This window comes from Macadamia integrifolia, unplaced genomic scaffold, assembly GCF_013358625.1.
Source record: "Macadamia integrifolia cultivar HAES 741 unplaced genomic scaffold, SCU_Mint_v3 scaffold1542, whole genome shotgun sequence".
Lineage (NCBI taxonomy): Eukaryota > Viridiplantae > Streptophyta > Magnoliopsida > Proteales > Proteaceae > Macadamia > Macadamia integrifolia.
The window spans coordinates 103557-120395 of record NW_024868250.1 but is presented as its reverse complement, the minus strand read 5'-3'; the positions used below and the strand labels follow the sequence as shown (position 1 = coordinate 120395).

The following is a 16839-nucleotide window of genomic DNA, read 5'->3' as shown; positions in this document are numbered from 1 at the left end:
GATTAGTGGGTATTGGTACTATCACTACACAGCAAGCAAAAGAATTAGGAAGTCCATTCCTATTCTACTTCCCATTCAGTTGCTGAAAGATATCTGCACCTAATCACTTGACCTTATTCCAACAGTTAGGTATTTCTTTTGTATAGATTTTCTGTTCTTAATTTCTGTGGTTGTGCTAGATTTTAGTCTTATTGGTAATTTAACCAACATAACCCAAAATGAATGCTCCTGGGTAATTCTTGGTCGTCAACTTTTCCTTAGAAGAATCAAACACTAAATTTTATCTGGCTTATCACTAAAATTTTTATTTTAGGACATCTAAAATGATTCTAAATCAGTTAATAGATTCAAGAATTGCTGATTAGGAGAACATTCCAGATTCAAGAGAAAACAATAGCAACAAAACGAACACTCATCCAAGGACAGAATTATGGTTGAAGGCCATTTATGAACTGGAGAACAAAATATCAAAAACTCAGATAATTACACTTGAAGAAGACAAAGTTTCTTTGCCTCGAGGGTAATTACACTTGAAGAAGCAGTTACATTATGTTTCTTTTAAACCCCAAATTCATAATTTACAGGTTACAGCTCCCATGTTGGCTGTTATTCAAAGATACGTCTGCCTTCTGATCCTAGCATGTTTGAAGTCAAAGCAATATAGATTTCATACATGAAATTTCGTATCAATATTTCTAGGCAGCATCAGACCTGTACATTAAGCTTCAACCAGTAATGTTCTGCAGATACCCTTCGGTGAAATGAACCCAAATGAGTCTGAGCAGGAGCAACCCTGACAATGTGTAAACATCATAATGAAGAATTTCTTTCATGAAAGGTCAGTATATAATTGAACACAAAATTCTCCCATTTAACTATTTGTTTTTCTTTTTGTGGTTCTGAAGCCCTTTGACAAAAGATGGCCATAAAGAAGTTCATTCCATGTATCTGGTACTCCAGGGAGACACCAATGGCTGCAATCTTGCACAATAGGAAGTGGTGTGCCTGGTTCTCGGTGGATTGAAGGATGCCCATCTATTCTAAATCCTGTTAGATATGTAATGTTGAGGAACTGGATATTTCTCTTTGCATCATTTATCTGCTCGATTGTTTGGGAAATGCATTGATTGTTCCATGGCTTGGACTCCAATTTTGTGTAGTTAGTTTCCGGTGCAGATGCAGTATCACAATGACCTCCTTCATCCCATTTTTGATCCCTGTAATTTGATGTTTTGGGGTCACTAACTGTTGTAGATAAGCTTTTGAGTGAATGAAAGGTGTTTACGCAAAATGAACACTAAATGTTCTCTACATATTATTTTCCTCCGTGGATCAAGTCCTAATGGCTGATTCACACATGGAATCCACCTAACAACCAACTCTGTGGTGGATTCCATCTGTGTGAATCAACCCATATGAGAATCATTCTCGTACGAGAACTTAATACACCCTCGTTATTTTCTGGGTTACTTGCCTGAAATGTGATGGAGAATAGCTTCGGAAGAAGATGTAGCTCGTTTCAGGATCTAAATTCTCAATAACCCATGATTTCCATGTTGATAACGACCTCCGGAATGCTTCTTTAACATCCATTGTCATGTTCACTGTTCTTCCCTCCTGGAAATAGCTGCCTCTGAAATGTCAAGTAATAGTGGTAAGTAGGAAGTACTCATTCAAGAAGACTACAACTGAATGGGTATAGATAAAAGGATAGCGGATCAAGTCTGCATATGGGCTGTGATCTGCACTGATGGAATTCACCCAACAACCAATTCTGTGATGGATTCCATATGTGTGGATCATCCAGTGCAAAAACCTGATCCAAACTCTAAAAAGTAGTTCCCCGTACGTTTTTACTGTTTTGTCTGCATTCCACCAATGACCAGCGTTAAAAACTAGTACATTTGCTCCGACCCACCGTTGGGAGTACCAGTGCAGTTGGTCCACCCGGATAGCATGTTTGATTTGAACCGAGGAATTCTGTGGGGGACGATCTAAGATCACCAGGAAAGGAACCCTATAGTATTCAACCGTGAGGTTATATTCATGGAATCTGATGATTAGGTAGCCCTTGTGTTTTGTAATGGGACTACCGTTCTGTTCATATATGGTGGACTTGTTTGTCACCGCCTGTGAGAGCATGCATACAAGAGACTCCCACTGGTTTCTTCCAATTGAATCACCGGCAAAAACAATGCGTCCATTCCGGCTCCTTTCCAGTAGCTCGGAGGCATTAAATCTGCCATCAGAAAAAAACCAAAGGTAACAATGAAAATCTGTAAAGATGATACGGATAATGGAATTTTTGCCATCTCATAAACCATATGATACTTGTACCTCCTACATTTGGTGACCTGGTAAAATCTGTAAGTCTGTTCAGCCATCGCTTGTAAGGACATTTTAAATAGATATAGAATCCACATCTTCTGCACTAAGTGGTGAGATACAGTAAACATCAAACGGCTGAGAGCATCTAGACACGCACTCAAAGGAACTCTCAACCACCCGGTGGTCACTACACTAATGTGAAACTCAACCACCTGATGGTCACTACACTAGTGCACCGGCAGACAATTTTCACACATCTACTCATGGATTCTAGAATATTCCTAGCTACTCAAATAGGAAGGACACCTTTTGGATCTACACATGGACATTTTTTTTGGCTACTTTTGCGTGTTCGCTGGGATCACCCTTCTTTTCTTGTGAACTTGCTTTCAAACTTGCTTTCACAAGGGGAGCTTCTAACCCTCATTTTTTATAATAAAATTTCAACAAAAAAAATATATATATTTTCGAATCAACCCCAACCGATTTTGATATGGAGAATTGGTAAGGACTCATACTGGAACTATGGTGACTTTTCTCTTTTTTTTTTTTTTTTTTTCCTTTTTAATCATAGAACTATTATGTTTGGAATGAATGACGAAATTCTTCTCATATATAATTATATGATCTTCCCATATACAATTATATGATCTTACTACATATTCATAGAATCACAAATTAAACAATAATGAATTAATGATGCATATCATTCACCATTGATTGTGAAGAATAGGGTGCCATTAATCCTTCACGTATCTTTATTCGTGCAATCCCAAGCACAAACACAATGGATTCTCTAGGTTTCTCCCACTAGCTCCCATTAATACTCTTTTGGTGATGTAACCAATAATGAGAGTGAAGGAGGACCTAGAGTCCTATTTTGTAGAGTTTGTGCATCCTCCTATGATGTGCAAAATATGGTAAGACTATTTTCCCTAATTAGACGAGGAGTGAGTTTCCTATTTAAAATCTAATTCTATGAGATTAATATCGATCAATTACATAATTGATATATGAGACAATAATAGAAAATAATCTAGAGAATATTCCTACATAGAAAGACAAGAAGAGAAAAAATAAATAAATTTAAAGATAGAACTTAACAAATCATTCTTATTATGATACTCAATTTAAGGTGATTTTTTTTTTTTTAAATCAAAGACCTATTATGTTTGGAAGATAAGAAAAAAAAAATTTTAATGTAAAACTAGAGATAAACACATAAAAAAAAATATTAGATAATTATAATTTTTATCTTATTACGTCTTATGTATTTTTTTTTTTTTTTTCTTTCTTAACTACCAAACATAGGCTCATTCTTAGAAGAGACCAATTTTTCTTTTTTGCTAAAGATAGAAGAGACTAATAAAGACAACGGAATTATGAAAAAGTAAAATGATAGAGACAGTGGGGCCCAGCCACCTTAAGGCCCATTGCCATCACGTCTTCCATCATCCATCAGCCTATCTCATAAGAAACTTTAGGAGTTGACCCCGAAAAGTTAATTTGGTAAAACTGAAAACTGATTTAAAACAGGGAAAATTTTTCTAATAGAAAAAGGGAAAGTACCACAATGAGATCCTCTTAACTCCCCTCGTGGAAGATACGACAAATGGAAGAGGTCAACTATTTAAGGATTTTACTATTATTAATTGGTCCAAGACTCTAAGGTCTGCGGCGTCTGCCCTTTTCGTCATGTTTTGGCTCTTTTAATTTTATTTATTTATTTATTTTTTTAGACTCGGATTTTTTACTGCACAATTTGGCGTTGTAAATCCCAAGTGACTCCACGCTTTCGGATGCACGCTGGACACCCAATTGCGCGGAGAGAATCTCGTTGCTGTTTTTAAGGTATTAAAGGAAGAAAAGAAATTGGGGTTCCTTTGTTTAGCTTCTCTTGATCCGAAGCAAGATTCTGTTTCAGTTCATTTTAGCCATTAAATGGAATTTTCTGAACTGAAAGAAAAAGAAAGAGAAAGACGGGTTGGAATTGGCTCTGGAAAATAGAGAAGAACAAGAATCCATACCTGGGAAGATCACATCCGTCGGGTTGCCATCGCCATTTTAGATAGTCATAATCCGTCCGTCCATTTTCATGGCAGCGGAAGCCAGGATCAAGGAAGGGACATCCTTCGGTGTACAATTCATGGCGACTCCTATCATCATCAGATAACCATCTCCCAATGGAATAATCGCAAATCTTTGGAGAAGACGAAGTTTGATTGTATGAAGGCAGAACTTGAGATAAGAAACCAATGTAAAGAAGAGACTGGGGGTGAAAGAAGTGTATGAGATCGAGGAAAAGGAGGAAAGAAAAGAGGAGAAGGAAAGAGAGTGTATAGGTTACTTCTCTCTTAACGACGAAGATGGGAAGGGGAATAGAGAAAAGGTCATGAATCTTTTGGAGAATGGGTTGATGAGAAGGTTGATGAGGTTGAGTTTCCATTTTAGAGATAATTAGGAACCTCAAGGAATGTCTTTTTCTATTTTGAAGGTTTCTTGTGGTTTTGCAGTTTTGACGGAAAGAGATGGAGAGATTTTGGTGGCTTTGATTAACTGAATTTCGTTTGAGTAGGGTTTTTTGTTTCGCTAATTATAGATGTGGGTTTGGGTGTTTATGGATCTGATGGTTAGAGATGGGGGTTTTATTTGGTAAGATTGGTGTCTTCTTGGATTAAGATTTGGAAGGTGAAACGAAATTTCTTCTATTTTAGTTGTTCTGATAATTGAGTTTCACGCTGCTCGGTAGTCGGCACGTCACCCTTCCTAAGATGTCGTGCTGGTGCATTTTTTATTGGTTCGTAAGTTGACCCGGGAGAACGAGAACGTGTAAGGGAGAGGAGAGAGATGACTGTGAATTAAGAGAATCTGTCACTGCAATCCCCTCTTTCCATCTCTGTTTTTATTTTACCAAAAAAAAAATCTCCTTTCTATTTATAATTTTTTTGTTTTTTTGGTAGAATCTATTTCTAGTTTTATATGATGGTATTTTTTTTTTTTTTTTAAGTCAATCATGGAGGGAAAAAAAAAGCAAATATCAAATCCTACACAGAGTCACAGATTAGCCAAAAAGGGCGCAACCTCATTAGAGGAGCAAGGTAAATAGTAATAAAAAAAAAAACCTACACATGCATCCGTAAGTCAAAGAGATGATGTCATCTACAAGAGATCGGTTAGCCGAATCTAACGGTCAGGTTATGTTTGGTAATCAAGAAAAATAAAGAAAAACTTCAATTGGGTGCTCCATGTCCTAGCAGGTCTATGCAACCCTATTGGGCACTCCACGTGGGTAAACATAGTCCCAATATGGGTGCTCCATATGGGAATCAAGTATGACACGTTTTTTACTACCATCTCCACTTACCCACACAGCGTGAAACAATTCACTTGTCTATCCAAAATGTCTCTTTACCATAGTTTTCTCATCATACATGAAATGGAGCGTGTCACTTAACGAGATATTAAGAAAGGAGGAATGTTATATCAAGCTTCCATCTAACTAATATAACACATCACTCACAAGCAACATGGGGTACCATAAACAATACAAATTATACCGGATCCAACATTCTTGATCCATCATAATGAAAAGTGCTGGCCCCAAGAAATGTAATACCCTATGACTAGGTTGAAACATAAATATGACACATCGCCCAGGCAATGGGCCAGAAAAACAAGAGTGTAATTCTAATTGGTGGGAAATGTTAACATGAAGTTGGTGGAAGGAGGTCTTTGCTACTTTGGTGTGGAGTTGGTTGAATCCCATCAGATTGTTGGTCTTTTAGTTTGATATTTTGGATCCTCCATATTTTTACCTTTCATTACATGTGTCTCGAGTATACAAGGATGGTCCCTAAAAGGGGAATAATAGAGTTGTTCACAACCACTTACCTTCTCAATCATAGAATAATATTATAATAATAATCTCATGTTGGTGGGACTCAATTACGTAGCGGAAGGGATCGGATTTGGATCTCTTATGTTTGAAATTACTGTACAAAATTTAACTACAAGGGAACAAAATGGTTTACCTTAGAACTGCAAGTGAAATTCTTCCATCAGATAATAGTTCTTCCGCACTTGAGCAACCATAGAGATCGATCTCAACACTTTGAAACTATGATCCACATTCAATTGAAGAAGAGAAATCCACCATTAAAGTCTAGGGGTTTCATAAACCCTAGTTTTCTCCTTCACATATATACATTCACTCACAAAGGAGAGAAGAAAGGGAGAGAGAAAACATGGGAGAGAAGAGAGGAGGTCCCAAAAAAATTGTATCTCTCCCTCCCCTTATCCTTTATATAATGAAACCCCTCTTGAGATTTCCTCTTTGGGTCAAATCTTTGTTTCCTAAACACATAAAACTAAATGTTAGCAGTAGAGAATAGTTTCTAAAAGGGTAATTTACAACGCCATCTCCTAGAGAATGCCACAATTACAAAAGCACCCCTCTATTTCACCAAATTAGACTCAGACCCCTTACCGTCAATCTCCGTCAAGGAATATACCTTATATGCTGATGTCAGTTGTTATATTTTATTTTAAATTCCAAAATGCCCTTACTAAATATGACATACCTAAAATACCCATGTAATAATTCTCATCCCCAAATCATTTGGACCATCGGCGATTGTTCAGAGCACCGGAGATCTCTGTCATGTCTCTCGGCGTCATCATCACCACCACTAACCCTCTCAACACCCATCAACAAATCCGCAAACAGATCGTCGATTCCAAACCCATCATCGCCGATACTAGTGGCGCTAATCAACCATGCGGAGGCGATGAAGGCGAAATACGATCGGACTACTCTTGACTGGCTCTTTTTCTCATTGCAAGGTGCCAACGGTTAATGGTTATTAGATGGTGTAGATTGTTTCTTTGGAAATTCTCATTTGATGGGCTGAGTCCTGAGATGCTATTACTCTGGATTTTGTGCTTAGTGTCTGTGTTGTTGAAATGCTTGTTTCAAAAAAAAAAACTATCTTCCTCTCTCTCTCTCTCTCTCTCTCTCTCTCTCTCTCTCTCTCTCTCTCTCTCTCTCTCTCTCTCTCTTGTCTTTCGAGCCCAGACCCAGAGAGAAAGCTCAAGAAACAATAATCAAAGCGGTCTAGGGTTCCAAATTTCTTTCAACTGTTCTTCCATTTCTTTCTTTCATTCGCTTCGCCTTCTGCTCTCTGTAAATGTTATTACTGCAAACTCCCGTTGCAATTTCAATTTCTGGAAAAAGCAGGGGGAACGATCATCTTTTGGGCTAAACTGGACCGACTGATACTTCTCATCCAAGAGCAGGATTAGGTACATGGAATGTTCGTAAATAATTTTCTTCTGCTGGTCATATATCTTGAATTTTTGCTTGCTTTTAATTATTGTTTATTACTGATTTACCGTTTGATCATATTTGGGTCCTCAACATTAGAAATCCAGAATTTAGATGGAACCTTTTACCTATTTGTGGAAATGCTGATGAGAGTTGTTAGGCAGCCTAGCTTGAAATCGTTTCACTAGTTAATTTATAAGATACTCTTGAGGGGTGTTGAGAGGGTTAGTGGTGGCGATGATGGTGCCAAGAGACATGACGGATAGGCAGATTACAGGAAAGAAGATGGAATTGGGGGAAAGGAGAAAAACAATGTTGCCTTTCGAACACCCATCTCGAACAAACAGGAGGCGACAGAATCAACTGCATGCCAGACTTCGGGGAAGATGAGCTAGTGGCGGCATCGAAAAAAAGGCGATCTTACCATTGTGGGCATGGGAGGAAATGAAAGTGGTGACATCCAATGATTTTTTGTAGGGGAGGGCTATGGGTTTCTGCCGTCATCACTGTCAAGGAGCACATATTGAGTATCGCAGCTAAAACATGAGTTTTAGTAAATAGGGAGGATATAATAGTCATTTTAAGTTTTCATTTAACAATGACTGACAGTAAGGGGTCTGAGTTTAATTTGGTGAAACATAAGGGGTGGTCTTATAATTGTGGTATTCTCTGGGGAGTGGCATTGTAAATTACCCTTTCTAAAATTGAACAGCTACTCTTGCTTCTATAGTGGGAAGTGGTATAATTTAAACTGGATTTCTATCTTTCTTATTATGGGTGGCAATATAATCAAATTGTATTTTATTCACTACAATAAATAAAAATAGTTAATTATTTAATATTCTCAAATATTGTCATGCAATATTAACTCTTTAGTTTGCATGTAAGACCTTTCACTTTTTCAATATCTCATAATGAGCTATAGGGCATATAATTTAATACTGTTTTACCCCAACTCATTGTACATAGTTGTTTCAAAGATTTTGTGAGCATGATTGGACGTTGAAAATATTTCAAATAAAATATAATAAATAAAATATTATTTTTATATTAAAAAATGGTAAAAGTTTTTTTGGTCAGCATTACAGCTAACCGTATAGCTGGTCGAGACTAATCTTATCCTTTTAAATGAAATCTAAATATCCCAACCGTCTGTTCCAATACCTACCCAAGACTCAGGACATTGTTAGCAGCATCTTCAAGACTCAGGACACCCCAACCCCCGCTCAAGCATATCGTCCCGCAGCTTTCCATCATTTCAGCTGTCTAGCGAAGACCAACATCGACTGTCTAATGGCTCTAGTAAGGCCCTGCATTATCTCTCTCTTTCTCGCATGGTACTCTTGGTCTCGCTCTCTGAACTCTGAACTCTCACCCCTATTCTCTCTCTATCGGCACATACTTGTTCCCTCTCTCTTGGTCCACCCTTTCTGATTCTCAAATAGATATAGAAAATAGATTTTCCTTTTCCATTAGAACTCACTAGCTCACATACTCAATCAAGACAATCTTAGCTTAGGTTCTTCTCTCATTTTCCACCTTTTTCTTTTCCCTGTGATAGTTTGCCCACACATCTCTGATCAAATCATATCAAAGCTTCAAGACTTTTTACCAAAGGGATAGATTTTTGTTTTTTGGGGTAAAAACTGAAGGGATAGATTGAAGGTTGTTTTACAGGACAATTAAATTATTTTAACAATTTTGATCATGTGACTAACAATACCGGTGCTTCAAATTTCAAATAATTATTATCGAAACCAGAATAGAAAGCACCTTACCCATCCATCAATCCAAATTATTTTGAATCTTATGCCTTTCAAACAATTCCTAATACTAAATTTGTCAACTAAATCTCAGATAGATCCATAGGGGTAGACGGAGATTTATACGATGGAGTTGCTTCAGATTTGACTTTATCTTCCCACTTCATCAACTTTACTTCTACAACAACTAGAAGAACCAGAACACCCATGGTGGTCATCAGGTGTTGTTCTTATACCTCTTCATCCTCTATTCATAACAGGAGAAGGTCCTTCATTCCCGCCATTCGCATTAAGAGGGTAAACCCTTTTGAAAGAGACTCCACTCCCGCTTCCTTCACCGATGGAAATGAGGGTGGGTAGGTTAGGGAGGAGACAAGAGGAAAGAAGATGAATAAGGGGAAGGGATGACTATCAAGGAAACAAGGAAGAAAATGGTATTCATGATCATTGTTCATACGTATACACAATCTATATTTCTAATATAGATAATATTCCACATCAACGTACTAAAATCTTGTACTTCTAATCAAAGACTTAAAAAGTACCCCTCACAAGATTCCTAAATGGGGTGATCGACCAAAAAACCTCAACCCTTAAAAAATAACTTTATAAAAAATTTACAAAAGTGAAATTTGTATCATATTTCTATCCGATCAAGTACAGACATTCTCTTTTCCAATATTCCCCAATTAAGGGTAGTGGTTCTTATGTTGATGATCTCTTTCAATAACAATGTTGGACCACATGTCCAGCAAACCGATATATAGTCCGTTGGACGTCAACCATTGATTTGTCAAAACGCGTGATACAACACTACAAAAAACAGGATCTCTCAGGTCAAAGATCATGAGATGGTAAATCTCATCCTCACACAACTGGTAGTAAAACATGTGAAATTCTTACCAAATTCTTTTCTATATACACACAGTATGTGTACTTACACTTATGTGCTAGAATCACATATGTGGTAACATACAATGTAACCACCATATGAATAGGATGTTTATCCCTAGTCGAGAATAATTTTGGGTGAAAATCCATGTAACAACTTATATAGAGCGCTGCTCCCTAAACCTGGTTTATTGACTGTTGGTTTAGTTTGGTCGTGTAGGGTCCGAACCGATAAGGGTTGATGCGGGTGCCTTATGGTGTATAACAGAAAGGGTGACAACAAATGTGAAGTGGTCGGACAAGATTGAGCCAGTACCCGGTGTGGTTCGAATGCCTAAGCCATGCCCTTGCAAGTATCATAAGGTTATGTATGAGTAGGGAAGGTATGTTATCGTATTTGATGATGAGAACTTGATTCACGACAAGTGGCAGGAGTGAAATACGCGTTCAGAATCCATTTCCTATTGGAATCTAGCAAGGTTGGTCATTTTTTGGCCAACAGGTGGGTGGTCACTAGTGGATGCGACCCTCCAGTGCAACCCACCTGTGGGGAAATGTGGGCCCCAGCAAACCCAACTTGGATGAGCACGTGTGTTTCGGGTTACCCATCGTAGTGAAGTCATATGTGTCCAGTATTACCGACTACTTCGCTCGGTATTACGGTTTAATGCGATTCGGGCCATTGAATGACAAAACCAAACGCACCTTAGTAGATTTTATAAACCAAACTATAAGTATCATTTACTCCTCTGCTATTTATTATTTTACTAAGGGTTGGTGGAGAGGAGTAAAGAAGAGAGAAAAAAGAGGGAAGAGAAGGGAAGGAAGAGTGAGGGAAAGTGTTTCCCCCTTGTTGCCGAAGCCCATACCTTGTTATTTCAATGCCGGAAAAGTGATCGGCACCTTGAGATCTACAATTTAAGGTAGGTAAGTGCCATAACCCCTTGAATTTGGTGAAACCCTCTTATGTGGTCAAATCAAGAGTTAAGAGGGACTCTATGTGATTTCTTTGTAGGTTTTAAAGGAGGAACAACTAAGATTTGAAAGCATTTTTGTGATATTTGGACATGGGGGAAGGATCTTATGTTTTGGGATTTCTTAAGCTAAAGGTATGGTTTGTTCCCAAAATCTTGATTTGAACTTAAATCCATGTTGTGTTCATGAGGATGAAGTCTTAAATGTGTGGAAAATGTGGTGGAAACAACCCCCTTGGATTCCCAAGAGGTGGGAAGAAAAAGAGAAGTCGGATAACAGAACCCGTTGGACACTGATGGGTACGTCAGGTAACCAAACCCGCCAGTGTGACCCCCTAGTCTTACCTGGGCTTCGAAACCTATCGACGGGTAGGGCCGACGAGTACCCAAACCTACTGGTATAACCCACCGGTCTTGGCTGGGCTTTTGGGTCCTATCGGCAGGTAGGACTGATGGGTATAGGTACCAACCTGTAGCACCCATCGATCTTAGGTGAGCCACGAGGTCCTATCGGTGGGTAGGACCAACGAGTACCCAGACCTATCGGTAGCACCCACTGGTGTGAGTCTAAGTGTTGTCTGCCTGGGTAGCTTGCACAGGTGGGTCCTCCCACCCACTTGTATGACCCACCTGTGGTCCAATGAGTTCCGTTTGGGCTCGAACTCATCGACAGCCTCCTTCGCGTTATTAAATATATCGTGACCATGTCTTTCATCATTTTTATCATCCTAGAATGGACATATTCTAAGTTTCCTTTCTGTGTTAGGTTTCGAGACTCTCGTCTTCACACGCTGGATGTGATACCCTACTTTTAAAACCTGGTTTACTTACGTAGTTGACCCGGTTTTACCATGTAGGACCTGAACCAGAGAGGGTTAAGGTGGGTTCCCTATGGACCATGATGTCAAGGGTGCATTTGAGCACAAGTTGGCCAAACAAGTCTGAGTCAGTGCCAAAGGAGACGGGTGTACCCAAGCTGTGTACATGCACGTATCATAAGGCCATATACGGGTAATCCTGGTATGTAGTCGTATCCTAAAGTGTATACGTATTATATATTTTGTACCGAGAGTGAGATACATGTCGAAAGTCGAATTCCATCGAAATCTCCATTGTATGGCTAAGTTTCGACCAACAGGTGGGCGGTCACAGGCGGGCGAACCCGCCCACCTGTGTGACCCACCCATGTGGCTACTAGATATTCTTTAGTATAAATAGTACTTGTTGTGTCTTTTCCTTTTTCTCATTTAATGCATTAAAAGTTGGTGAGAAGAGTAAAGAAGAGAGAAAAAAGAAAGGAAGAAAAAGAGAATGAAGAAGAAGAAAGGGAAAAAGAAGGAGGAAGAAATGATTTTAAGTGATGTCGAGGTTTGATCTTCTCATTTCGGCATCGAAAAAATGATCCCCAACATGAGACCTACGATCTAAGGTGAGCGAAAGCTATACTTCTTAAACTTTCACCAAACCCCAAGTGAAACCCTTGGTTTGGGTAGAGTTCCTTGAGATCTTGTGAATCCCACTTGAGATGATGAATCTAAGGTTTAATAGATGGTCTATGTGTTGATTTTGAAGGTTTAAAGAAGTGTTTACAAGATTTGAGAAGCATTGGTGATTTCTTGAGTTAGAAGGTGATTTTGGGGTTTTGGAAGAGTTCTTGAGTAAAGAAGGTAAGATTGCTTTTCAATCCTTAAATATAACTTAGATCTAGGTTAGAATCATCTTATAGGACCTTAGATATGTGGAAAATGTGATTGGAACAACCCCATTTGGTTTTTCTAAGGTTGTGGAACGTTTCAAAGAAGAAAACAAATTTTCGCCCCCATAGGTGGGCGAAGACCGGCAGGCGAAGCCGCCCGCTTGTTGGGGCAGCACTTCAGTTCCCACAGGTAGGCGAGGACCGGTGGGTGAACCCGCCTACCTGAGGGAGCCCGTCGGTTGAACCGACGAGCTATCTGGCCCACCTGTGAAGACCAGTGGGCAAAGACAGGTGGGTTGTCTGGCCTACCTGTTGGCCCACCAGTTAGATTTTTGAACCCTAATGGGCCCAAAACGGGAGGGCAAGCTTTTTTTATGATTTTAAACATGATTTAAACATCAAACATTGTTAGCTTTGACCCCAAAGTGGTGAAATGCTAACCCCGTTCGCTTATGATAGGTTCCACTAGAATTTACATTTCTCACACCGGATCTCACCCGTACCGAACGTGAGCTTTTGTACCCAACAGGTAAGTGGGGAGAGGACATTTGAATTTATTTTAAGGCTTGTTTTGCATCATTAAATTGTATTTAGACTAGCCATGTCGTCATGCAAATTATGTGTAGATTAGTCATCCTCGTATGCCATTCGCACACATTGTTTGCGCATTCTAAACAAATGATTTATGATATGTGTGTTATGCTTTACATTCTCAATGCTAAATGATTGATGTTCTTATGTGATGAATGGTTGGATTATTGTGCATGATGCATTATTAGACTAGACACCATAGTCGGTTTGAAAACAAGTGCATTGGTGGCTCGTGGTATGGGACGTGATGGCATTATGCAATCGTACTTTGTCATATAGGAGCATACGGTTTAGGATTATCATTCCCTATGCTACGACCCTTCCCAACAGAGGTTGAGGTGTTGGGTTATCACTTAGGGGGAAGCAATGGTCGCGGTTGTGGGGTCACTGTGGTGCTTAGACATTCGCCCGGCTGGTCATTAAGACAATCGACAACCTCAGTGGTATATACAAGAGGATCAATCGTATTGCTTTTAAATTGCTGGGGTCAGCACCTTTACTTTTCTGTCATTTACTTTTATGTTGAGATCCAGTAGTCGGCATGCTTTACTTTTTTGAGTACTCACGGTGGGCCTTCTCTGACAACCTTATGGGCATATCGCGGGATGGAGTTCGTGGCTCGTACCGGGACATACATGCACTTTGGTTGTAAGTAGCACATAACCTAAGACTTAGTAATGTTGTTTAGGTGGATAAGATTTAAAATGAATTGCATAGCATATAGTGCATTGGGATGTGGTTGTTTGTGTGGTCTTTCTTTTCACTTATTGAGCTAGTGAGCTCACCCCACGTGCACACCTCTTTTAGATGATTTTGAAGGTCACCCGCCTGAAGATCAGGTGTCGGGCCCCATTATCGAGTTTTTCGTTGAGGATTGGTGGGTCCCCGAGGAGAATGAGCATGGTGCTGATTGCATGTGTGAGGGCTGTGCTACGGGACAACAGTAATGACACCGTATAGGATTTTGCTTTTTAATTCTTTGTTGACCTCCCCTTTTGTGTACTTGATACGTAAATTGTTATTCTTTTCGTGTAAATATCATGCTTGCGGGCCCACATGTACTTAGCTATATACTACAATTTGGGTATCAAGTATATTGGGGATATTTATAGGTAATTTAAGTCTTCTGCTGAACTTTTGAACACTTATCTTAGATGTGGGTATGCTATGGTGGGGTACTGTATTAGATGATCCTGGCAGGTTTGGGTTAACCGGAGTTAACTCGGTCACCGGTCCGGTTCTATGTGAACAGGGTGTGGCAATGGTGGTATCAGAGCGTGATGCTCTCTATTACTCACAGCATATCATTTAGACCCCATAAAAACTATAATAGGAAATGGGGTTGGGTAAATGTAAAAACTTTAAAGAATTAAAAGCCAAAAAAAAAAAATGGTTGCATTTAATTATTGCATTTCATGGCATGCATTAGAGAAAGCTTGCTTGGAATAAATAAAATATTAGTTATTTGATTTCATAACCCATCGAGTACGGATTTGATAAAATTTCGGCAGCATAACAACGTTAAACAAGATTTTTCAAAATTTTCAAATAGAAACACCTAATAGACAACATACATATATGAATAAGTATAATCAACAAAGGCTAACTAACGTTGTTACAATCAAATTACAATAAGTTTATCAAGTATACAAAACTAACTAAAAGTCACCAACAACATCAGAACACCATACTACAGAGAAAAGTACAAAAAAAATATTTATATATATAATCCACCATAAACACATAAACAACAGAGACAAATAAAAGCTGATTAGGATAGGCAGGCTAAGTCCTCAGAGACCCTCATCATCATCTAGCTCTACTACTCCATCCCTCCTAGGCCTCGATTTAACTTCGAGCCAGCGATCGTAGTGATCAAACCTCGTATTCGCTAGTTACACATCCCTCCAGAGTCGGGTAAAGTCCGCTAAAATGGCATTGGCCGTTGTGTCCAAATCCTCTCTCAATCTTAAGAAGGAGTTCTCTAATGTAGCATGCCTTTCTAAGATATTTTCCTCTCTAGAAGCACTCTCATCTAGTCTTCTCAAAAGCTGATATTGCCCATCTTTCAAGGCCCTCATACTGGTCATCATGCTCTCAAAGTCAAATGCACCACTCTCAAGTGGTGGGGCTCTATGCTGTGGGTCTGCAGCCCTAGCAAAGTCAAGGTCAGCATCTCTCGAATCAAGAGGCTCCTCCTCGAGGACATCCTCTTCCAGAGAGTCCTCCTCCTCGAATTGAGGAACATAATCCTCATCCTCCTCACTATTTTCCTCCTCCATGTGGGCATCCTCCCTGTGGACATTCCCCCTGTCCCTGCCTCCTTGAGCTCCCGCCCTCTGAGGTACATCCATAAGAGCTTGGAGACCCATCCTGCTTAGGTTTTGTCTGTTAAATTTGTCCGTTGGGGTCTTTCCCTCCTCACCACTCAAATCCACCCCAAATAACTCGAAAACCCTGGTGAGGGTCCTACCATATAGGAAACCTCTGTCCTCAGGATGTGTGGCATGATGCTCCATAGTCTTAAGTATAATGTAGGGCAGGCATAAATGTTCGGCACCTCCCTCCAAGGCCTTATAGATGTAGAAGGCTATGTAGGCTGCCATGAAGCCCACTTGGTCCCTATGACCTCCTCTAGGGAGCAAATTAAACTGAACCAAGCGAGTGAATACATGAGCCTCCGGGTTTGATGTCGTCTTGGAATCTGGACACACCTTGCTGCCACTAATGGTCTCGTAAATGTGGTCCTGCATCTCCGAACTTAAGGATGGGCCCACGGGCTTACTCCTTGGGGGGCTATAAAATTGATGCCCAACTAATAACATATCTAAAATACTAGCAAGAGTGTACACAGTCAAATGAATGTTCACTCCCTTCACCATGCTAGTGATTGAGTACTCCCCATACTGGTAAGAGACCTCCAAATTACAATAAAACCTTCAAACCAGGTGTTTATAGCATGGGCAGTCAATGTTAAGGATGGACTACCAACCCAGTGCAGTAAGCCTCTCTTGCAGTTGAATCTTGTTGAAATCACAAGTTACCACGATTTTCTCCATCATCACAAACTTCTTTAGAAAGGTTTGCCAATTTGTTTTTGCCCTTAAACTCTGGAAGAGTCCCTCATCATAGTCTAGAGGATCTATGGGGGCATGTCCTTGTTGCCTTGTATGAAGGGTTGGGGAACTAGTCCCTACACTCTTCTGTTTTGAAGTTGTGGCCCTACGTCTATTGGAAGAGGATGCGGGTTCCTTGCCCTTGCGAGAAGACATC

General features: G+C 39.6%; 1 protein-coding gene across 1 annotated transcript; it reads right to left on the bottom strand.

The window, feature by feature from the left end:
* Positions 1–431: 431 nt before the first annotated feature.
* On the bottom strand, positions 432–4972 carry LOC122064137 (protein trichome birefringence-like 9). The gene is made up of 4 exons (XM_042627845.1): positions 4356–4972; positions 1850–2239; positions 1475–1633; positions 432–1217 (listed from the first exon to the last, which is right to left on the bottom strand). The coding sequence occupies exons 1-4, from the start codon at positions 4772–4774 to the stop codon at positions 872–874; spliced, it is 1314 nt and encodes a 437-aa protein (XP_042483779.1). The 5' UTR covers positions 4775–4972; the 3' UTR covers positions 432–871.
* Positions 4973–16839: the final 11867 nt, after the last annotated feature.